Genomic DNA, 25,695 nt, shown 5'->3' with positions numbered 1-25,695 from the left:
AATACTTGGCAATACCTCATTCCATACATATCTTTCCAATTCAGTGTTTCAATTATTGATTACTGTACTATTTAATATGTTTTTTATTATTCTCCTCTCTTTAAAAATGAAGATTTCATGAAAATTTGAATAGAGAAAAAATGTGAGAGTTACCGACACGATTTTCCAGCAGAGCTCGAATAAATCTAATATTTGATTAATGTAATACATAGTATAATATACGTTATAATAAGGATTGTATGCAATATATAACAAAAAAATTTATTATTCTTGATCCTAATTTCTTTGACACAGTCACATTGTGCTTAAACGGAAGCAAGGCATAATCATACACGTAACGTACAATCAGTTTCGGAACAAGCAGGTCACAATCGCATTGTTACCAAAGCACAACTAGGAGCAACAACAACGGTGGACCTAATTAAAATGCTGGGGCGCATAGCGGAGGGCGGTCGTGGGAAAGGCGTAGAAATAAAGAGCGGCGAGATTTTCGAAAGAGGATATCGAGAAACTCCTTATTTCTCTCCTCGCAGAGGAGATCTGGCCAGTAGTATTTCGGCGCCCTCAGGGTCGCTCGAACCCTTAACCCCTTCGAGACGTACGGCTCTAATTTGCATGCGCGCGCGCGGCGCAATATACAGTCTTTTCCCTCCTCCTTCTCTCTCTCTCTCTCTCTCTCTCTCTCTCTCTCTCTCTTTCTCCCTTTCTCCCTCCTCGTATATGTTTTCGTTCTCCTCGTTTGACCAAGTGAACGACGTGTAAAACGTGACGTCACGTCACGTTACGCGAGGAATAAGCAACCCCGGGCGGAACAGCTGCTCGCAGATTTCTCACGCGTCCAAAAGCCACCGCGAGACAATTGAACTTGATTCCGGTTCACTTGGGGTGGCTTCCTCGAGGTGTAAGAGACGAGGGCGAAGAAACGAGGGAGAAAGCCAGTCCACCCATATGAGCACGCACCTTCCGTCACGACCGAGGAACCCACCGATGACGCTTCCGGAAAAATCGATAGACAGGTGGAGCAGATGCAATCAGAATTAGACAATATGAAAATCGCTGTTAAAAGCATAGAGATGAATTCACTCAACGATTTATCGATAATATTTCGAAACCGCATATATTTTATTGCTGGCATTTATACATATATTATTAATTATTAAATATTGAGTTAAATATATAATTACTGAAATAATAAATTTTTTTCTATACACATTGCATTAATAATTTAAAAATTTTTAAAAATAAATTGACTTGTTGAATAATTAAATAAATGATTATATATTGGCAACAATTAACATAAATTTTATATAATATAAATGATAAAAAAAACCAGAAACTGCTGTAATCTCAAAACTAAATTCGGCGCTGCTTGAAATAATAACCTATACAAATCTCGATAAAAATCATGAAACTTTTCAATGACGAAATCATGATCTCATAACCCACAGGATCTTCTTTCGCAAACGTTATACGGAATACAATTTTTTTTCTTTTGAGAACACGCATACTTCAATCCTATTAGATCCTGAATCTAGGTCCTCGTCGAAATACCGTGGTTATCGATGTCGAATTATCTCCAGACGATTCGGCGATTCGACCTCATATTCAGAATGGAGGTCCTTGCATCCTGATCCCGCTGTTTGACTTGGCTAGATATCCTAAGGTAATATGCATTCGCCGGCCAGTCGAATGAATTATGCAAACTCTCAGGGATCCGATCGGCACAGTCTTTATATGCATCGATCTCTTATCCTTCTTCTGTCTTATTTTCCTTTCTAGAGTTTCCTCGCTCCTGCTGACCTAGAACCTAAAGTGTTAGAAAAAAATATAAAGCTGTATTCTAAAAACATATATATATTTATATTTCTACTGTTATTGTTCTAGTATTTTTTATAAATTTTTTAATTAATTGATTATTAAGATCTTTTTAAATAACTATTACTTAGGATAGTGACAATTACTTTGACAATTTATTTAATTTAATAATAAGTTTGATGACAAAATTATGTACGAAAATTTAAGAGGTATAAAAGTAGTAATATTAATATATAAAATAATTTAACAATATATAAAATATTTTAATAAAAATATGATAGATCATATACATGTAATAAAAATCCTTGACGTCAAATGGATAGAAACAAATGGAATAGAAAGTGGCACATCTATCGATAGTTTTATTATTCGCGACGATCCAAAATATGAAATGCGCGTGTTGCTAAGCGAATTCAGGCCAAACCTAGCGATGGAAACTGCACTCAGCGAACTTACGAATTTAAATTCATTTATTCGAGCGCGTACGAATCGACGCAGTCTGCTATCTGTAAGCGATGCAAATACTAAACAACAAGGCGTGGGTCTGTTTGCAATTGCCTCCCACTTTATAATGCCACTGTCAATAGTTCTAAATGTAACCGACTAGAAAATTTGTTTTTATTTATATCCAAACTATACAATACTTTAGAAAAACTCGTATAGAAAAAAATATAATTAATGTTATTTCCCTTAAAAATTTAAAGAAAAATACTTATAAATATCAATTACATATTGTATATATATAAGATTTAAATACACTTGTGTATATAAATCTTTATATAATAATATAAACATAATATATTTATAAATATAAAAAATACAGTAAATATAACTAAAAGTGTAACTAAATAAAAAAATCATCTATCTTTAAAGCGATATAGATAAAAAATGCATTAATTAATATTTTTTTATTATTACAAATAAATACAGAAACTATTTTCGCATATCTATTATTGTAATTATATAATTATGTAAAATCACAATTGATCGATATTGTATTGATTTCTCATTATATAATTAAGTATACTACAAACTTGATCTCTTATTTATAAAATTAAATGTTTCAAATAAGATTTTAATTAACATACAAATAAATTATAATTTTACATATTAATCATTCATTATTTTAAATAGAAAAAAATTAAATAAATATTTTTGTTTTCTTGTATATTATATTTGTTTGTATTCATCTCTTTCTCTTGAAACTTTATATATTTCATCGTCCAGATGAGACGTTGCTATTCAATGTTCACATAGAATTGCAACGCAACTATGGCCGGATTGCGACAACGTAGAAACGTTTAATTGACGCTGCACTACGACGACACGCCACGCGTGATAATTATTCACGATGTCGACAACCATGTTGTCCGCCTGCCCGTTAATCATTTGTTACACGGGTGCGCTCGAATCTTGCACGCTCCCATTCGCACTTGGCAAATGAGTTATTATCAAAGATCGGAATTAAGATTAAGTATAACGGCGGACTTTAATATTTATGTAGATCGCTTTTTGCAGCGTGACGATACATGAGACTCGCTGTTCTATATATTCATAAAATGGTATAATACTTTCAGTAAATTAAGATTCTGCATCGTATATCGTAAATACACATACAGGTGTAGCTTTTCCTTTATTCATTAATAATATGTACATTCATAATGCAAAGTTAAATGAAAACATTTAATCTTGCAGCAGTAATCTATCCTTCATCTGTCAAACTTCAAAATCACTTTATGCTAAAAAATTTTACAAAAATATTTCTTTGTATACGCTATTAATTAATGAATAGCTTGATAATTCTTTACTGAAATAAAATGTAGCAATTCTTTTCTCGTAAATATTGATGATATTTAGTTAATATCCGTTAAAGATAATTATTATTGAGACCAATTGTTAGAAACAGCACAAATAATCCAGTAGAAGTTGAGATAATTTTAAATAATTAAATTGAAAAGATTGATCAAGAGTTCTGCAAATTGCAAGAAACTTATTCTATACAAGTTTATAAAGAAAAGAAAAAAAAAAGAAAAAAAAGTCCATCGTGTCGCGGTCCGTGACATACACGACAGAAGATGAATGCTCTGCGCTTTTGTGAGCGAGCCGCAACTTCTTGGGCGGGACGCGTGTTTCCTTCGTCTCGCTCCGACACCATGTATGCGTAACTCTTATGATGAATGTCGACATTAACTGAAACAATAATTCAATTAAGACTACCGTTACTCGCTGGCGTCGCGAGGTCGACAGGTACCTCGCTCATGCGCGCGTGCCTATTATGTACATTACGTATAATGTTGATGTCGATCGGACGATACACGATTGAAAGTCATTCATAGTCGATACCCGATTTGACATCGGCGTTACGAAGCAGAATACAATCGCGATTGTAAGAAACTGTATCATAAGATATACGGTTATATTGATGTGATTCTCGTTGTGACCTCGTAAAAAAAATAATATAAATTGCGCTATATTAATAAACATAATTTGCAAAATTCTCTTACATTTTCATCTAAATTAAAATTTCATGATGTATTATATTCATTGATCCAAATTTTATTTTAAATACATATATTAAGATAAAGTTGTACTTTATTTTTATTTTAGAACTATAATAAATTTAATGTTTTCTCGCCCATAATATAATAAATTATAATATATTGCAAAATATAATATAAACTCTGTTTATCTATCAAATATTTTGTTACCATCTAAACTTGTGAATTTTACATTCCCTTTACAAATATTCTCTTAGTGTATAAAAGGAAATTACTTCAAATTATAATTCTCGTTGCAAAAAGAAAATTCGTATTCATTATTTATGACATTGATTCGATACATTCCCAACAAGTTTGTGTGCTCTCGAGATTCGTGAATGCGCGAGACCATTGTTTCTACATTTCATTTGCGGCTGTCCGTTTCCACTTTCGCTCTCGGCGAGAGATAACAGCGTAGGAGAGAGAGATGAAGTATCCCAACCGAGTATAATTATTAGTCACGCTGTGGTCAGAAAATGTATACCTGGATGTGGCCGCGGTCCGACCGAGACCAGCGTAGATTCCATGTTATTTCCGCTGATTACATTCATTATCGGATTTAAAGTTAGTAGACCCTTAGTTAAGAGTGTCTCAAACATGTGTGTGTCTCGTTGAGCCCGCCGAACCTATGACTTTGATTCAGACTTTTGACGCACGAACACACGATGGAGGAACCAACGAGAACCGTATATTAATTTTATTGAGCTACGCCGATTATTTCGAACTCTGCTGTTCTTTACCGCGTCTGGTATTTCATTATTTCTTGTTTCACCAACGTGAAAAAAATAACGTCGTTACTCGGAAACAACTAGGGAGAATCGAATCAATAAGATTAAATTTTGTATAAAGTAAAATTACATTTCTAAACATCTAGACACATAAATTAATCTCAAATAAGTATTAATAACTGTAGTGGAAACTTTTCACCAAACATAGAATTTATTTGGTTTTTTTTTTTTAATTTACTTCACAGATTTCTCTCTCTCTCTCTTTCTCTCTCTCTCTCTCTCTCTCTCTCTCTCTCTCTCTCTCTCTCTCTCTCTCTCTCTCTCTCTCTGCCTCTCTTTCTTTCTTTTCTTTTCTTTTTTTATCATTTTACAATATATATTAGATATTTCAATATATAATTATACTTACACATTAAAAACATTTTATACATTAAAATATTATTTAACTTTATTGTTTAATATTCTGTTAAAAATAATAATAATAAAAATAGATTTATTACACTATTTACTAATATTTCTGAAACTTTGTTCAAGTATGTTAGTTCAACATATTTTTATTAACAAAATTTCAAATTAATATAAAAAATTTCATTATGTATAATAAAAACGCAAATTTATAAACTTACTGTATCATTGTAATATGTCTATTACTATTATTAAGAATCCCTCTTTATGATAAATGTTCGATAATTATATCGTTATCAATGATTGTTTATATACCCCGGTTACACATGCGTGATTAATAGTTTGATTTCGAAACTACGAGAGAGACAAGTTTTCAGATATTGCATGTCACAAATACTTGCAAAATATACAGACTCGCTTATCAGCGGTGGAATTGCTACGCCCACGCAAGATAATGCGAGAATCACGTACATATATATCGAAAGTATTCCAAAAATAAGTGCTCGAGAGTAAAACGCGTTGTAACATGTTTTATATTTTTTTTTTTGTATAACGACATGATATCACAAACCAAAGAAAAAGTTTCAATCAAAATGATCAGGTTAAGAGTTATCGCCTTAATTAAAAATATTTTGTCGAGTATTCTCCAATTTCGACGCATCTGATGATTAATTCACGTTCTTATAGATAATGAAAATTAAAGGAAAAATTAATATGTTTTATTTTTCTTCTAACAATAAACAAAAAATCATACATTCTGATTGCATATCTATAGAATATTTAATAAACTTTTAATATTCTGTCTTCTTTGTATTAACGAAATTTAATCTTTAACTTTGTACTTAAATTACTCTGTCATAAAATTCAGATTACTTTATTTCTTATTTATTAGATTTAATAATGGTTTTATACAGCCATTTGCCTTATATATATATCTTATAAGATCAGTTTGACCTTCATCTTGCAGATGCATCAAAGCATGAAATGGTTCAATAAAATCCAGATTCTTCCGCGGAGCAAGGGAATCGCCAATCGAACGATGATCATATTGACCCCGATCGATACAATTGCGGCCAATTGTCGATGTTCTCATTCCCGATCAATTGAATTTGCGGTGGGTGCTTGATGCAGAAAACAATGCCATATTAATGCTGACGCGAACGGCGCGATCAATGAGCGGCGTTCGAGACGCCCACTCCGAGAATTACGTAAACAGTTGATAAATCTGGCTTTATCTAGCTTTATTCATATGTAGTGGACATGATTCGTGCATACTCTTTTTAGTCTCTGATTTTACATATCCTCTTGTCTTGTCTCAGGTTAACCTGATAAACGAATCTAGACAAAACGCTACTCTCGAGATTGAAGATTTGAAAAAATTATGCTAAGTTATTTTTAAATATATAATTAGTTTAAACAATGTAGATTCTTAAAAAAAAATAATATTAATGAAAATCATTAGTGATAAATATTTAGATGTCTGCGCTTATCAATGTTTGTGCAATATATAGTTAATATATTAATTAAACTACATTATATTCTCGCTTATTTAATCAAATTTACTATTGCAAACCAAGAATATACTAAGAAAATGTATACAATAAATTGCCAAATATAGTACTGAATATATGCCCCAGACTTTCTGATGTTAATTTTAATGATGAATCTATCTTGATGAATTTTTCACATATGCACATCTATATCGACTGTTCAACAGTTAAATAATCAAAGTTCTAATAGCTTTTCGATTATAAATGATTGAAAATAAAATACAAACTAGAAATTTCGGGATTATTATTAAAAAGAACAACTTTTTATTACTTATATTGAAATGTAAAAAAAATCTTACTTTTTAAAATTTTATTTTATAATTAAACAAATGGTTAATGAAATGTTTAGTATTAAATTTAAAAAAAAGAAATGAGAATAAAGTTCATAAGGAGTTAACTATTAAATTCAAGAAATCTATAATTAAGTTTCTCATATACAGAATTAAATATTGCATATGCAAAGATGCAATTAATCGCGAAAGTAGTCACTGTCAATCGCGCTTAATTTAAAACAACATGTTGCATAGCGCGCGAAAAACCGTAACGTTATTAAAATCTACAATCAGCCTAATTATTATCGACGGGCTTTCTGCGTGGGCTTCGAAAGCCGGTCGGAGATACGTCTACGAACAAGATGACGCCGGATAAACTCGTGACTGGCTGCACTATCGATACATTAATTAAAACATCGATGCTCCGGCTGTGACTGGCAGCGAACTCACGCCCAGATTTGATCGCTCGAATATAACGTCGTACTTTTATTTCGTCCCTCTTCTCTTCGCGCTTGACACATCTTGTTCTTTCTTTGCACTTGTTTCCGTCTTCTCCTACAAGCTCCATCAAGTTTCTTGCATAAATTAATTATTGTATCAAGAGTGGTTAACCTGTTCAAAAAAATGTTTCAAAAAAATTTAGATTATTTTCTTAGATTTTCATATTATCTTTTTCACATTATTGCTATATCAAAGAAATACATTTTTAAACTTTAATATTTTTTTAACGAATAATAATCTACAATTTTTATGTAATTATTTTTAAATATTGTGTAACATATTATTTATCAAAATACAAAAAAGATATTTGTATAATTATTTTCAAAATCTAAAAATTTAAAGATACAGAAATATATGATCGCAATATATTATTTTGATCTGCTATTGTCATTAAAAAAATTATTTATAATATATTTGAAATTTAATTTTAAATGCAAATATTTTGTGATGAAATCTGGAGACATTCTCTATAGACCTCGCCACCAGTTGCTCCGAAATTACATTACCCCATGTGCAGCTATGTTCAGCGTGGGACACGACAGCAAATAAATCTCAACCCCCGGTGGACGTACCGGGGGCGGCAGCGGACGACTTCCGAGAGGGGCGCATGGTAGTACACGCTCTACCCTCGGAGAAGGGCGCGTCTCCAAGGGAGGAGTCCAGGCAATGAGGATGCCGCCGAGGAGGCGGTGGAGGAGAAGGGACGAAGGGAGGAATTACGGGACGTGGCGTGGGAACCAAGAGGGAGAAAAGGCTCGCCACCCTTCTTTGGAAGGGGAATGACAAGGGGGAGGTGAATTTTGCAACCCGGACAGATCGTCGACTACGAAAATCGGCGTCGCTATTTAGTCGTCTCTCGTTCATTGACACGCGTGGGTTTGTTTTTCAATCTCGACACGAGATGCGTCGGCGAGTTATTCGAGTGTGAAAGAAATGATAGTTTCCTGCAACTAACATATTATTAATAATTACCTTAATTAACATAATTCCTAATAAATACATTAATAATAAATATTAACTTACTATATATGCAGGAAAATTTATTGTTCATGTTTTCACTAGAGTGCATAATATTATGTAAGAGTATCGCGTGTTTTGAAATAATTCTAGAGATAATCGAGAGAGACATTCTTTTTGTTAACATGTTTTAATATATTATGAAATGCATGTCGTATCTCGGGAAAATTGTCAAATTGCTACTTATATATAAAAATTTCCTACGATGGTGGAGGTGATACATCCTACATATGTGAATGAAGAGCGGAACTTTAAAGCGGTAAGTACAATTGCGTATAAAAATATAATTTATATTGTATTTAGTTTATTAATTAAACTATTATATTATCGAAAAAACTCGATATTTTTACTATAATCAAAGTGCTAACATTATTATTTGTATAAGAATTTTTATCAATTTAAAATATTTTAGATTTTACTATATTTATTATTCAACACACACTAATAATAAATGTAAAAATGTGTGATATCATGTCTATTATGTAACTCTGATAAACATTTCATCGCAAACTAATCATGTAAAAATCTGTTTCGCCATTTATCCGGTATTTAATCAAGAAAACGTTCCTATATTAAAAAAAAATCATATTTCACAAAAAATATTAAACAATGATTTAATTAACAAATTGAAATAACACAATATTTGATTATTCATATCGGTTATCAATCGCAGTGTTATAAATTTATCAGACATGTATGTCTGTATAAAGCGATATCTGTGCATCGTGAGACAATTTAGAAATAAACACATATTTGAAGGAAATAAATAAAAATTTTTTAACAAACTACGCGAGAAATCGAAGTATCAATTGAAGGAGCTGTGGAGGTACATACGGTGCGAATGAGAGGCTGGCCGGTCAGAGAGAATCGTGTAGAAAAAGAGAGAACGCGCAGGATACTCGATGTAGAGAGGAAGGAGAGGATGCTCCGTAAGAGAGAGGCGCCTGGAGAAACGAGAGGGGACCGTGCGTACCCCCACTTTTGTCTGACCCTCTCTCCCCCTACCAAGGCTTGTGTCGCGTGTCCCATCTCCCACTCCTCTCCTATCGATACGTACAACACCGACACTACTGTTGCCGCGAATCGGATGTATCAGCACATGCGTGAGCGACCGTGTGTGTTTGTGTGTGTGTGTGTGCTGCAAGTGGTTTTGCTGCAGTTGGTCGCATGTTCATTCTGATGGAATACACGGCCTGATTGTCGTGTAAGAGAGAGAAAGAGTGAAAGAGGGGGTGGTTTGCACGATCGGGGGATGGAGAAGGGTAGCGGGTAGAGAAGGGAACTGCCGTGTGCGTGTGTCGAAAATGCACGCGCGCGCAGCGATGTGTTGGCGGCCACGCGTGTAGTGGAGAGAGAGATCCTCGGAAGAGAGAAGAGACGAAGAAGAGAGAGGTGACTTCTCCTCAGGGGCCTTAGTCGCCGACTGTCCGCTACTACGTACAGTGTTACACCATCATCGTCATCGCGTTTGATTCTTTCTCTCTCTCTCTCTCTCTCTTTCTCTCTTTTTCTCCCTTGTCGCTCTCCATCTCTCCCACTTTATCCTCACTCTTTCTCTTTCTCTGTCTCTCTTATCTGTTGCGGCGCATATACCTTTGATCTCAGTCATTTTCGTGCATCCCACGTTAAGATCGCGCCTCAGAGCGACGAGACGCAGTGTCTTGTTCCGAAATATCTTGAAGCGATTATCACGTGTTCGGGAAAGGTTCAGCACAACTGGATATCAGTCATATCTTCACAAGGAGAATCATCAAAGAGGCAGAAGTTTTCGACCATAAACCTCCATCATGATAGAAGATCATCATATATGAGAGCGTACTCTTTAGAAAGAACTCTTCTTGATAGCCTAAGATATCGAAAAATTTAATCACGATTTGCTTTTCAACATAACAGAGACAATATTGTATCGATGGTTGTAATTCTCATTGGAAATTTCGTGGAATTCGTCTGTTTACGGAATAGTCATTTCCATGACAAATTCTCGACGACCGTGAATATGTTAAATGGATTATAAACAAGATCATTAGCACTAGATTGTCGAATATATCTTCAAATATGCGTACTTCGCACACTATGAAAACGCTTACATTGTCAAAAACATTTCTGTACCTTTTTCTTCTCTTACACAAACTATGAATATGATTGTGGTTGAAATTGATTGGGCGATTTAAGAAAGACTGATCGAAAGTTTGATGACAAAGGAAACAAAACGTTATTGATCATCTTCTTTATCGCTTCCTTCTTCGTAGAAAGATAGCTTGTTTGAAGATCCAAAAAGTGTAAAATAAAAATGCATGATACGAATCCGAAGTGAAGTGAAGACTATAGAATGTTGACTGAAGTGTATTAGCATTGAAAAGTGCTCTCCATCATCGCCATCATTGAACGACCGACGACAAACGGATTCACACTGCCATCTGCACAAGAGGTGAGAGATCATCGTGATAATACTCTTTCTTGAAAACCTTTTCGAATCGATGTGTTATTCTAGTTTCAATTTTATCTATAATTGTACTATAAAAAAACAACCGCAAAAAAAAAATTTGAAAAAAATGCGTCACTCCTGAAACTACAATATTTATATTGTTAACATATTTCGATATTAAACATATTTTAAATAAAACTTACAATCTTCATAATAATAGATACATGCTGTACGGAATAATTCAAAATAATTGTAATTAATGATTGAAAAATCGGCGCCCACGATTACGAGCATCCACTCATTTACATCCAGCTAAATGTCATTTGATTAAATTGCAAGACTATTAATATTAATATTATCGGTATAATTATTGTTGTACAAGTTTGTTCCATTTATATATGTACGTGTTGTAATTACTTTGGAATTATTCATTAACTATTCGATATTTTTCTGAATTTTATTATATACATTAATAGAAAAAAACAATGAATTTCTGTTAATATGAATCACTTAGGCGTGTTGCTAGAGAGTATCAGCCAGAGATATAACGAAAGTTAGTTTACTAATTGCTTTAAGACGGCGGGAGTGAGGTACAACAATGTAAATCATTAAGGAAAAATGATCGTTTACCTTATCGCGGAACATTGATATTAAGCGTTCTATGTTCCATCATAAAATTACATTATAATTATTAATCTTTTTTAAATCGCTCCTTTGTTCACTATTTTGACATATATCAACTGAATGTCCTGATCCAGCAACAATCGGTATAAAACTGTTAATGAGGAAACGATAAGTGCATTTAATTTGACGCGTTTTCAACGAAACATGCATTAGACAGGATTTAAATCTTCGAATGATATCATTTATGGGGAGAGAATTTATATCAATACAGAGAGAGAAAGAGAGAGAGAGAGAGAGAGAGCACAAGTACATATCGATGCGCTTACTCGCTCGCGCGTTTAACGAGCGCCAATAAAAATATCTAATAAGCTACCGCACCACAATAATTAATTTCAGCAATAGCATTAATCGTTGCCATCTGGGCGGCAATTATTTTTAAATGTACCGCCGTTACGCGTTTCATCGTAAAACTCGTATACTGCCGAGGTGCTTTTTTCCTACCCGATACCCCGTAGCGGCGTAAAACAGACAATTCTCTCGAAAAGCGAGGCGCGCGTTTACCACGCATATAAACAGAGCCTTTCTTCAAAGTACTCGAGTCGAGGATAAAATATTAATATCCGAGATTTTCTACACATTAGTTCTACACGTTAGTTAAGAAAAATTTAATTAAGAAAATAATTGCACTATATATGTACTAGAATATATTTATATTATTGAAACTTGATGTAAAAGAAGAAATATTAGAGATTTATACTCCGTCGATAATTTTCTATCTTTATCATCATTTACGACAGTCTCTGAAAGGCTTTCAGGGACACATAGTTCGTCTAATTGTATGCGGAAGAGATGGATATATTATCTGTAAGCTATCTATAAACGCGAACGCATCCGCAAAGAGTCTCTTGATATTTTGTTGCGAGACTTTCTGCCGTGAATTATCACAGAGAGACATAGAGAACCATATAAATCACGGGCGAGTATGCGGAATAGACGGAAAAAAAGTGAGAGGTGCACATTAAACACCATGTAATACAGAGACGCTGTCGTACAATAGCAATAGCATGCGTATGCACTGTTATAACACACGCGCGATTCGGTACTTACATAATTCGCGTATGTTACAGGTAGTAACGCGGGTAGCCGACATGCAATCCGCTCATTTTTTCGCAGTAGAAATTGATTGCATCTGATACGAGCAGTAGCCCGTAAAAGCACGTCAGTACAAATAGCTCTGGGAGAAGGAAAATAGACCATCGCAATGCGCGGAAATCACCTTTTAACCTCTTTCTCCTTCTTTCTCTCTCTCTCATGTAATATATCTTTTACATAGACATTTATATCTCTATATTGCCTTAATATATGAACGGGATTGAAGGAAACGGGATTATTTATATATTCCGTTACTTGCTATTAAGTACATATATTTAATACAATTTTGATATATTTCTTAAGATAAAAATCATTTCAAAAGTGTTTTTTTTTTCTATCTATCATTTATTTTAAGTTTAAATAAAGTATGTAACAATCCAATTCAAGTTTATCTTTAATCGTTCTCTTCGTAATTTCACATTTTTCAATCTTGATTATTTCTTGTAAATCCTACACTCAAGATTCAATCAAGAATCAATTGAAGCTTGCACGTCTCATTTTTACGCGAGATGTTTTATTTTATACAGCGATTTATTACCTCAGCAACTAGCAGCAATTGCTTTTCGATTTAATTTCTTAACACGTCTAATAGATCCATCACGAAACATAGGAACGAATCAGAATCTGTTCTCTATTATTGTAAGAACTACTTGCATCCAGCTTCGTTTGCTTTTTCGCATTTCTTAGATTTGGGATTAAAATGAAGACCGCCTTCACATTCGTGGCGAACCCATTCCTTACAATCTTTACATTCGTAATACAAATGACAATCACATTCGTGACGCTTTCGGTCACCGTCCTCGCATTCGCAATCCCAATCTATCTCGCAATTTCCACCCTCTCGAACGTCCCTTGGAACGCAAGCCTGACACGTGCGACTAAAGCATTTACCGTCAGGACATTTTTTCAAGTCCGGCTTACCCTCTTTGCATTCGTAATACGTATTGCAGTTGTCTTTTGGATTAGATATCTTAGGCGGCGCACACGAATCACCTTTGATCGGCTTCGGACAACTTTCGCAACCAGCCAGCCACGGCCAATCGCAAACTTGTAAGCGTCTGTTGTAATGCAGTCTATCTTTTTTGCCGGGAAATGCTAGAGGACAGTCCTGTAATATCGGGAAACCCCAATTGCACTTGTAGAATTTCGTGCAGTCAGTCTCATGCGGCAGATTGCTTGCATATTTCTCTCTAGGTGGACATCTTGTAAGGGGACACACTTCCTTGTTTGCGTTGACCACGGTCCAAGGTGCCAACAAGGCGATGAGAATTACGTACGTAGTTTCTGTGTCAAAAATTATTGCTAAGCTGTCAATTGTGATATAATCAAATCGCCGTTTAATTGACTTTTGTTAATAGAAGAAAAAGTGTGTCATTTTTTTTATAAATCCAAATTGATAAAAAAAACTCCGATACGATGCGGTAAAATTTTAGCACTTACCCTTCATTGCCTGTCGTCTACTCAGCTTTACACTCGAAGAGAAGAAAACGTATCAACCTTTTTGTTAACACCTCTCTGATCCGTTTAAATGTATGACTGACTGAATTTAAGTGGATCGGCTTTTATAAATATTCATCGTGTTATCACGAAACATGCGAGGACATAGATTATCATTATCTATCTCAAAGATATGCTTTCCTTGTTTATCCGCAAGAGAGGCTTACTGGGATTATTTTAAAGAAACTTGAGAAGAACGCGATAGATGTGATCGTAGACAATTTTCGTCAGTTGAATTGATAATTTAGAAAATATGATGCAAAAAATTGTTATTATAAATTATATACATTTTATATAATTATTATTTATAGATTATAATTACATTTTATATAATTCTGTTTTGTCCTTAAATCTTTTGTTTCAATCAAGTATGAGATGTACATGTACCTATATGCTATATGTCATACTTGATTGAAATTTTGATGTTTAACGAAACAAGATTTATATATATAGCTGATAAAAAATATATAATAAATTAATAAGGTGCAAAGGTAACTTTTAATATGATTTTCGATTCGATAATAAACGAAATTCATAAAACATTTTATCAATCAATGTATTCTTGATACATTACATTGTATTGCAATTTATATGTACATCAATCGTTGAATTTGATATAACCTTTCGCCTGTTATCAGTTGAAGCCTTGAAATTTAATGTGATATCTAAATCGAACTTTGGTCCCGATATTATCAAAGAGCATAATCTGCATTGTGCTTTATGCGATATCGATGAAGACAGATGATTAATATAAATAAAATTTCTTGCATACGTCCGAATAAAAGTGCGAAATTGGATAATTCTGCGAATGTAGCAAGATATCGTTAAGTGACGACACCGAATGACATTAAAATACATCGAGATGAGGTCAATGTGACATATCATTTGTCGTCAAGAAATTCTGAACCTAGTGACATCATAATTCTGACCTGATATTCTACTACATAATAAATAACCGTACGTTCTGCTGATAAAGTTTATTGTTATATTATATATATAATATATGTAATATGAAAAAAATATCATAATGTGTTCGAGATTGTTTGTATAAACATGCCCAAATGTTCTAAACATTTTGTAATTTTTTGCAATCATATAGACTCCTTGTTAAATCTGCACAACTAAAATACATTATTTATTAATTACCTCAACTCTTATTGTTAAATTTAAAGGATAATATTAATGTTTAATGATTAATTGTAATTATTATGATTAGAATTAATAATTTTATTGTTTAATGATTAATTGTAATTATTATGATTATAATTAATCTGTTTATAATAAATATACAATAAATTGATTAATCTTTTAATAATAAGTTATAAGAAACTTTATTTTTAATTTTTCTCTTTATATATATGAAAAAAATCACATTAAATTATCATTAGCATCGATATATTATTGTGACAATTAGCAAGAATAAAATATATTATTTTATTTTTTATTTTTATTTACAATAAATAAACTTTATTCGAAAAAGAAACTGGGGACACAGTGCATAGTTAATAATGTATCTATTCTTTGATACGCGCGCGTGTAACACAATTCTCGAAGAGATTTCGCCATCAATTGATTTGTTATTCGTTTCGTCATACCAATACATAAACAAAACTGTAAATGCAAAATACAACGAAGTGAAAGTCGTTCTATTCGGACTTGTTTCACCGGATCTATTATTCCTAATTTATTATAGATGTTATAACGTTGGCGACGTTCGATACTAAATTTGTGATATGTCAATGCTGTAAAGAAATTATAACATTATTGTATATAACAATTAACAATCAAGCGATAATATAGCTATCAAATGATATGAGAAGCTCTAATTTGTAAATTATTAATTTTATTCTTAAAAAATAAATTGTTTTCATAATTAAAAATTTTACAAATTTTTTAACAAACAACAATTTTTTATATCATTTATCAATTTAAAATTGATTTATTTTGGAAAAAAAATATAGTTTCTATTTTTAAATAATTTTATCAAAAATTTAAAATTCATATATATATATATATATATATATATATGAGTTTTAAATTTTATATACATATATATATATATATATATATATATATGTATATTTGTAAAATTATATTATTTCGTCGTTAAATTTGTTATTATTTTATTTTTAATCTCGATTAAATATTACACTACTTTCTTAATAAATACTTTTCAATCTTTATATTACTTCAAAAGTTGATAAATCTAAAACTGATTTATTTTTTTCCGAATTTTAAGATCAACAAAATTGCACTCTATTGATATGGCTGGCTGTAGAAACATCGTTTGTTCATAAATCCTGATGCGACTTCAGTTATCGCATTGAAACTGGCTGTCGCTTGACAGCAATTTGTTATCGGCGGATTTATTGCACCTAAGCTGTCGAGGAACATCGTAGCAAACGAAAGTATCTATTCAGAATCGTGATTTCTGTCGACAGTATGTCAGTTTATAACAAGAAAATTCCAACGCACGATACCATAACCCTTGCATGTACCGGTAACATAGCAACTAAGGGCTGAATATACAATTTTATTGTATATATATATATATATATATTTGCTTTATATATCATCATGCAACTCCCTCGCGTGTCCATACTCGCACGCACACACGCACATATGTACGTATGCCTTACGAACTGGATTACGTGCACGCGTCATGTGTATAAATATGTTTCATGTCGAGATCATATGCCTGTATGCATGTGCATACGCGTCTGCCCTAGAAGAGACAGATGCGTAGCGCGCACGCATTTGCGTTCCCGGCACGCGACGTTTTCGTACGACTATTTTCTCTCGCATGACAGACTTTTCGGGCGATTTCGCGATCGTTCAATAAGACAAAAAATGTGTCTTAGGATAAATTATATCCAATTAAAAGAAAAGATTTGCAAACTGTAAATTTACTATAACTTTAAATTGACGATAAAATATAAATTTTTTAAAAATATATTAAAATGTAATACTTCTGCATATATGGTTGTCGGAAATTTGTTAACGTAATGATAAGAAGAGTTAAATGAAGACAAATAATATAAGATAAGACATTAATTGCAAGATAAATAAGATCAGCGATAAAGCATAAATTTTTGTGAACAATATTGAAGTCTTGATTTACATCTCTTTCTCTCATTAAGGCGTTTAATAAATTATTTTATTATTAATAATTATTAATGAAATAGAGTAAAAGTAAAATTTATATTTCATTAATTCTAATATATTCATACACACATATTGTGCGTTTCTATTTTCTTTTATAATTTTTTATTCCTTTCTCTAAACTTTTATGTATATTTTTGTTTTTATCAAACAATATTTATTATACAAAATCATCGCAATATATTATAGATTCTTTATGAGTCTCAAGATGCTCGAATAGAACTGAATCAAGTCACGCCATAGAAAATAAAAACGTTGGGCATTATTCATCATAGTCATTGAAGATGAATCCGATTTATATATGTATATATAAAGAGATCTGTACACGAGACACACGTGCCGCGGAGAAATCGCAACTTTGGAAGAGCAGCTGGCGAGACGAGCCAAAAGAAACGTCGAAGAGTTCCCTAGTCTAGTCCTAGATCCGTCTCTAGACGGATCGGACGGATGGATAGACGAGCAAAATAGACAGGGGAAAAGGAGAAAGACAGATCGTCAGACGAAGGGCTCAAGGACCTACGACCATGGTAGCACGTGCCCCATTCAAGACGCCATCCGTGCTGTTCCGGGGACTCTCCATCCTCGTAACTTAGCCTAACCTAATCCAACCTCCTTCTAGCTATTCAATTGGTGACGAAACCGAGGCTCTTTGTGACCCGATCAAAGTAGCGGTGGTCCGATTCCTCGCCGTCGTCTCGCTTCCTTTCACGCTTTTTTATCGCCTCGCGACATCAGGAAGTTATAACGACCGCTGCCTTTCGATAATGCCAAGCCTGTGGTTCCCCCAAACTGAAGAAGGCTAATCAGCGAGAAATAATAGAACGGAGCACGATAAAAAGATAGAGAGTGTGATACTTTTGTTTTTGAAATGCATTTAGTAATTCTTAATATCATGATGCGTCGCGATAAAAGGAGCTATCAATTTTCTTTACTTTTTTCCCGGATACTGAGTAAGGCATTTATCTGCAAGATATACATCGCAGATAAACCTATATTTTTTGTCAATTTTTACTTAGAGAAAATATATAGACGTGCATATAATTATAATTGAATTATTTTATAATTATTACAAAATTATTATATATACAATAATTATTATATAATTATTATATAATTGAAAATACAGAGATTTAATAACGATTTAATAACCGATTTTGAAATCGACTTGGAAATTTAATCAATAAATTCTTTAATCACAGAATTGGAACTAAATTCTATTTAAATAAAATAATTTGTTTTAATCTCTTTCAAATTCAAATTCAAATTTATAATATTAAGTATTTTGATAATACTGTCTGACTTTTTTTATCTTTTACAAAAAACTGATGAAGAGATTATGTGAGTCAATATATAATCAATTAAATTCCAAATCATCAAACGTAATGATAAGTAATTTAGTAAGATAAGAAGAATCAGAAAAATGCAAATATCATGCAACCAATTTGCCAGTTTCATAAACTGTGTGTGTAGCTTGACAACCTTCTGCTACATTACTATAAATCGTTTCTTTCAACTATGTGTTCGACCAGTCGTGTCATTTCTCTTTTTCTTCAAAGAAAATTCGATTTTCCAATCGTAAGTGTCAATTTGTCAGAATTTTATGGACAAATGTTTAAGGCAAGTAACCGCCCTCGCACATAAATCAAGAGGAGAATATTAGCTTTAGGTTAATCCTATATCCCGTTACACGCCCTTCAGAACGCTACGGGGTTGCTTTTACTGCCTCTTGTAAACTCAGTGTCTCCTACAAAGGTTCGGAAACTTTTCAGAAGCTTTGACTTTTCTTTCGGGATAGAAAAAGATGCAACATGGATCAGCGCCTTACGGAAATGGCCCATCCACGTTTGCACCATTTAAGGACAATGACACGTCACAAGTTATCCGTTTTGAGATTGCATGCTGTCACTAATACTGTCCCATTCAAACCGTAAAGAACGAGATATCCACCCTCAATGAGAAAAGAACGAAAACTGATTGAAGAAAGAGGAAGGGAATATAAATCTTTCCTAAAATTCAAAAACCTTTCCTTCAAAAGGCGCGTGTTATCATTATTATTATAATTATAAATTTACAATTTCCCGATGTAAGAAAGAAACACACTTTTATCTTTTATTACATAAAATATTCTCATTTATAATTTATACATTCTGCAACGACTTGTAAAGTTTAATTCTGACAATGAGTGTTATATAATATTTAGCTTGCACGTTTTTATTTGCATATGTACTATTATTACATTTACATATATAATACTTGATTAATATACCAACATTAATTGAGAAACAAAGCTACGATTAATAGTGTGCTACAGAGATTATAATTTTTATTACATATCTCTCAATCTTTTACATACAGTAGTCGGGGAACAATGGCGATAGTCTTTCATTAATTCTTGGAAACTATATTCGTCACTAAATCCATCCGTCTAATTACGTAGCGGCCAAGGAGTAAATGAGAATGACCACGCGAGGCAGTGATGCCACATAGAATTTTCTTCCTGGAATCCCGCAGCGTATAGAAATTTTTATTGAAATTGTCTGCTGAAATATTGCACAATAAACTTTAAGAAATATATTAAGTTAATAATATTTCTTCTATATGTCATTTAACTAATTGCATATTAATTAAAAATATCTGAAAGAAAATCACTGTAGATAAATTCAGCATGACTGTATGTTTTAACTTTTTATGAAAAAAATTTTACATTAATATTATATTTTATTTTAAATAACTATTCTTTATATTTTATTAAACTATTCCTTTGTAATGTCATGAAAAATTTATTAGTTATATAGTCACTAACATTTCTCGTGAAACGTATATTAAATTTGATACTTTAAAAAATTTATTCGAAAAATTTTAGGCACAATGTTATCAATTTTTTAATTATTATTGCCGTTATACAAACCATTTACAAAGTAACATAAAGCAAAGTAATTCTTCGAAGAGATTAGAAAGAGCAGAACAAAAATGAGAAATGGAAGAAAGATTCTTTCTAAATTTCACAACACTGTTCGCGCAATTCTGCCGTGCTAAACGCTCATTTTCTGACGTAATATCAATGTGTTTGGGCACGATGCGTCGCTACCGGGCGCTACCGCGGTTAGTGTAGCGGCGGCGGACCAATTCAGGTTTCTTTAGAGGTCCCCGAGCTCCCCTTTCCACGTCGTCTCGAAAGGAGAGCTCGATATTCTTTCAGAAGGGCGATAAAGGTACCGCGTGCGTTTTGAAAGGAGGACTTCTCGTAGCGTGTGAAACCGTCGCATCTCGGCGCGATCTGCCGCGGGCGATCGTTAATAATAAGGCTTCATTATGAGGTTCGCGGAGAACGACGGTATACATTCTGTCAACGTACATCGTTACACCGCAGGATGCCCGCTGAAAAACGTTTGATTGTAGTACACTCACGTGACACATGCACCGTGATGTGAAAGCATCCTAAAGAACTTTCTTCTACAAACTAGAACATCTCGCGAAATTCTTTCCGATCACGCGGTTCTCTTCGACGTCGACGAAAGATGTCATCCTTTTGGCAGAAGATTGCACTGTCTAAAAAATATCTCTGATACTTAACGCGTTTTTGTCTTTTTAATAGTCTGATTGCATCAGCTCGATATTTCGTTATCAGATAAAATTGAAAACAAAGTCAAAACAACATTATCACTAATTTCAATAATTAATTTTTCTACAGAAAAAAATTTTTAGTCTTTGCTTTAATACATCTTAATACAGGAAAAAATGACAAATCTTTTGTATATCTCAATTTATATATTTTATAGAATCTATATTATTAAATTTCTTATAAATTTAGATATACGCTCACAATTCTTATGATCATTCACGTCTTTTCATAAATAGATCTTCAAATAATTTTTTAAACAGACAGTGTCAAATTATTCTGGTAGCCAAAGTGTTATTATCACGGTAAAGAAGTTTAAGACGTGCAATTATCTCCGCGAATCCTTTGATCCCTGGCAGCAGACGTAACGCAACGCGACGTGCGACTCGGTGTCGCGCACCTCTCGCGAAAGATACAAATTGAGATAGTCGCGTCGCACAGGGGGCTACATCGCACCCCTGCAGCTTCATTGTTCCTGCGCCATTGTCCCGTGAATGCGTTCGCGGAGCGAGCGGGCGGACGAGGGCCCTAAAAGGCACGTATACGCGTGGTTTACACGCGGAGTACAAGGCAAGCTGCAACAGCGAGCGTCTCGTCATAACGGTCGTCGACGAGGTCACGGGGTATATACGGGCGACAGCCAGCCAGCCAGCCAGCTCGGGAGCCATTATTGTGCACGGACGACGATCTTTATGTGAGATCTTACACGGGGTCCCACGGGGGCCCCGCGGCGCACGCCCATAGCGGAGGGTGGCTGCGGTTTCACTATTTTTCTTTCCCTCCCTCTCTATATATCTCCCTCCGCGTACCTTGTGAGTCTTCTGTGTGTTCTCTCTCTTTCTCTCTCTTTTCTTCGTACTCTTCCCTTTCGCCGCCTCGTAAATCTCTTTAGGCGTTGAAATGCAGGGGAAGGAAGGATTTTTACATCGTTTCCTTCCCCTCCTCTCTATCGTTCGCTCTCTATAAAATTCGCTGCTTAGTAATTTCTTTAAGATTCGTTGAATATTATTCTGTATTAAAAAAGATGAAGGTTTTTAATCTATAAAAATCAATTGCTGAATGAGAGTCCTTTCCGACAAATTTACAGTTTTTTTATTTAACTTTTAAATATAAAAATGTTTACAAAGTTGAATAAAAGAACAACAATTTCGACAAAGTTTTACGAAAGAACTGAGAAGAGTTTGGAGATGAAATTTGCTGGTTTCTAAAAGGTATCCTTAATATTTTTTCCTCAGTACTTATTTATTCTGATTGTTTCATTTTTTTGATTAAAAAAATATAATAACTTTTATTTCACACAAAGAAAAGCAAAAAAGAGCCATAATAAATTCTTACATAATTTATTTATACGTGCAAAATATAATGCAAAAAAATGCTTCTCCTCGACAAAGATCTATCATAATTCTAGAGTACAACAAATACTCTTACTCATCTTTCTATCTCTTAGTTATCCCAATTGCTCTTTGGAATATTCTCCCAATTAATCTTTGCAATGTGCGTGTGATGGAAGCGTCTTGCATCTTTGTCTATATAATTTTTTAATTAGCAAGTTATTGCTTATGTAACTGACATTACAATCTTGTAAATACATATTTGCATTTAGATTCCGCCTGGAACGTATATTTCTCACTCGTAGAATAAATTGCATTTTTTCTCTCTCCTCGATGTTGCAGCGTAGAAGTACGGTAGTGACGATAGTCTCTGGTACGGGCAAGTCCTAATGAGGATTCCCCTTCCCCTCTGTTGCTTCTCTGCACCGGCCGCAGCGGACCGGCGCAAAGTAAATGAGCAGGTGCCTCTGGTATGCGCCCCGCCTACGCTTTCCACTCCGCTCATCTCGTTCACTCTTTTTTTTTTCTTTCCAGCCTCTTCCCTCTCTTTTTCTCACTTTTTTCTTTTACACTTATGATGGGAGATTGCGTCGTGGAAAAATGGTCGCCGCGCCCGACGAATTATTCGTTTTCCTGCAGCTCTTTCGTCCTCCTCCGCCTTTCTGCCCCTTTCGTACAACGGGACCAGCTACGACCGTATTAGGGTGCATTAGGAAGACCAACGTCGTAATTCATGCTCGAATTCTCGGTGTTCCGCTTCACCACGTTTGGGAAACCTGTTGCGCTACGTGCCATGTCGTAGGTGGATCGTGTAAATTACTTCTGTATTCCGTGTGCCACTTTTATGATACGGGTATTAAACTTCTTCTGTATTTTTTATATTACTTCTATAGCTCGTACACTAATCCCTGTATTTATGATATTCAAGCTACGTTCTCGCTCATTATGTTATCTTACAAGTTTATTCCACGGATATCTCGAAGACGAACTTATATTTGGATAGAGATATATCGTATATCCAATAAAAAATCACAACTGTAAAATCGTCCTTATTAGTTAATTGAAGGTATTATAAAGTATCTTCTCGAACTTTTTTTGATTGAAAAAAATGGTATAAAATGTTTAATCATAACACATATATACACACACAGATGAGTAGTTATATAATGTAAAATAGTTTTTCTTTCTTTCAATTTAGTTGCGATCATTGAAAAGACCACATACACTTAATAACTTTATTTTAAAATGTAATTTTCAAATAAGAAAGAAACATGCTTCTTTTTATGCTAAATTATTTTTCGATACTTACTTGCACATCATAATGCGAAAACCTTAAAAATTTGTGTGGGCCTGGTCACTTTCTTTTGGTGAAAGCAATTTAAAGTTACTAAAAGAATCGACGTGTCTTAATCTTCTTATCTACTCGATCGCGGATGACGGACGGATTGACACGACGGTCGTTAGACTTTCAACCTTGAAGAAAGACCTTCCGAAGGTAAGCAGAGGCGGTGACACGACCGGCTAAATCGGGAGGAGAGTTCTCAGAGCAAGACTCCTCTCTTCTAGTCATACGTGCCCGCGAAGAGGTCTTCGAGACAGAGCAAACGCGCGCGCTTTTTTAATACGCGTAGTCGTGCGTGCACAGTTGCGTGCTCGCACATGACGTGCGCTCGCGCGCGCGTACCTGCACGTGTTTGCTTAAAATCTTGACGCATGACCGACCGTTCGATTTGTTTTTCCTTTCCCAGGGCCGGAATAGGTGCTTATGCGAAACTGATGTCGGCCGCAAGACTTTAAGTGTCTAGCAATACCAAGAAATTGTCTATATCTATAGATATCAAAGTATGTGAATATTTTGTATTGGAATAGATATCTGCTCGTTAATATTAAATTGTTATTTAATTATTGGTAATTTGTAAAATAATGTTATATAAGATGAAAAATGTGATATGATTGTATATATTTTTTTCTTTCATACTTTGTATTTTTTATAATGTTATAATTAAATATTTCATACCGATAAAGAAGGCGCAAAATATTTCTCTTCTCTTTTTAATATTTATTTCGTGTTTATATTCAATCAAGATGATATTGATATTTTAAAAGTAACAGCTGTTGGTAAAATTGTTTGAATCTTTTTGTGCAATGTGAAATAATTAAATTTAAATTTCAGATATGTCGTATACATATGTATATGAAATTTAAACTTTATATATATGTATATTCAAGAATTAATTTAAATCATATATATATAGTTATATTTATTTGACGTTACCGATTACAATGATTTAAATGATTGCGCAAGAACTTTATCCGATCCTGTTCGATTTCTGGAAGAGAAGTCACCGTCCGTCCTTCATCGATCGTACACCACTGGCGACCTTAACGACGTATACGTCTCACTCCATTCGTCCTCCGAAGCCGTCATACCTTCTCTCGCCTCTTGGGAAAAAGGACGAACACCTCCCTATACGAACCTTCCTTCGCCGTGGTATGTAAATATGAGGAACGAGAAGGCTCCTCATCTTCTCCCGAACGACCGACCGCGGTGCATCGTATCGTATTCCGCTGCTATTTGTCTTCGCGATCCGGGATTACGTTACCACGATGATACACGATGACATTTATTTCGGGATTTGTTCGCTTCGGCCCGTGGCCCTCTCTCTTTCCTGTCCGCGGGAATCCTTCGTGAACGATTCTTCCGTCGCGCGAGCCACGCGTATTTACGCACAGCCGGACTCGCGCGAAATAAATGTCCGCAGAAAACATTTTCTTAAAGAATGTACTTTTGCATTGTAATATAAGAATAATAGGTTTGATTCATTTAATTAGAAAGATCTGATATTTAATTTATTTATTTATTTAATCTATTCAGAACGGAGGAACGAAATTCTCTAATAAAATTGATCAATATTGATAGATATCAGAGCAAAATCAGTCGGACAAGATAATTGAGAGAAAATTACAATTTAAATGAAACTTGAAAGGGCAAATAATAGGAGAGAGTTGCTAATATCGTACCATTTAAGATATTTTACTTATATTATACTTCTTTATTAG

General features: G+C 33.9%; 2 protein-coding genes across 2 annotated transcripts in view; one reads left to right on the top strand and one right to left on the bottom strand.

The window, feature by feature from the left end:
- Nucleotides 1–9,876: 9,876 nt before the first annotated feature.
- The window catches only part of Klu (zinc finger protein klumpfuss), a 69,108-nt gene continuing 53,289 nt past the window's right edge, over nt 9,877–25,695 (top strand). The window contains exon 1 of the mRNA XM_072899278.1: nt 9,877–11,253. The gene's annotated coding sequence lies outside the window, so the exon portion shown is untranslated. The remainder of the gene's footprint in view (nt 11,254–25,695) is intronic.
- LOC140667634 (peritrophin-1-like) lies at nt 13,616–14,529 on the bottom strand. The gene is made up of 2 exons (XM_072895776.1): nt 14,467–14,529; nt 13,616–14,310 (listed from the first exon to the last, which is right to left on the bottom strand). Exons 1-2 carry the CDS (start codon nt 14,471–14,473, stop codon nt 13,673–13,675), a joined length of 645 nt encoding a protein of 214 aa, XP_072751877.1. The 5' UTR covers nt 14,474–14,529; the 3' UTR covers nt 13,616–13,672.

Source organism: Anoplolepis gracilipes, chromosome 1 (genome assembly GCF_047496725.1).
Source record: "Anoplolepis gracilipes chromosome 1, ASM4749672v1, whole genome shotgun sequence".
Taxonomy (NCBI): domain Eukaryota; kingdom Metazoa; phylum Arthropoda; class Insecta; order Hymenoptera; family Formicidae; genus Anoplolepis; species Anoplolepis gracilipes.
The sequence above is the reverse complement of the archived record's forward strand: the minus strand, read 5'-3'. Positions and strand labels throughout refer to the sequence as shown.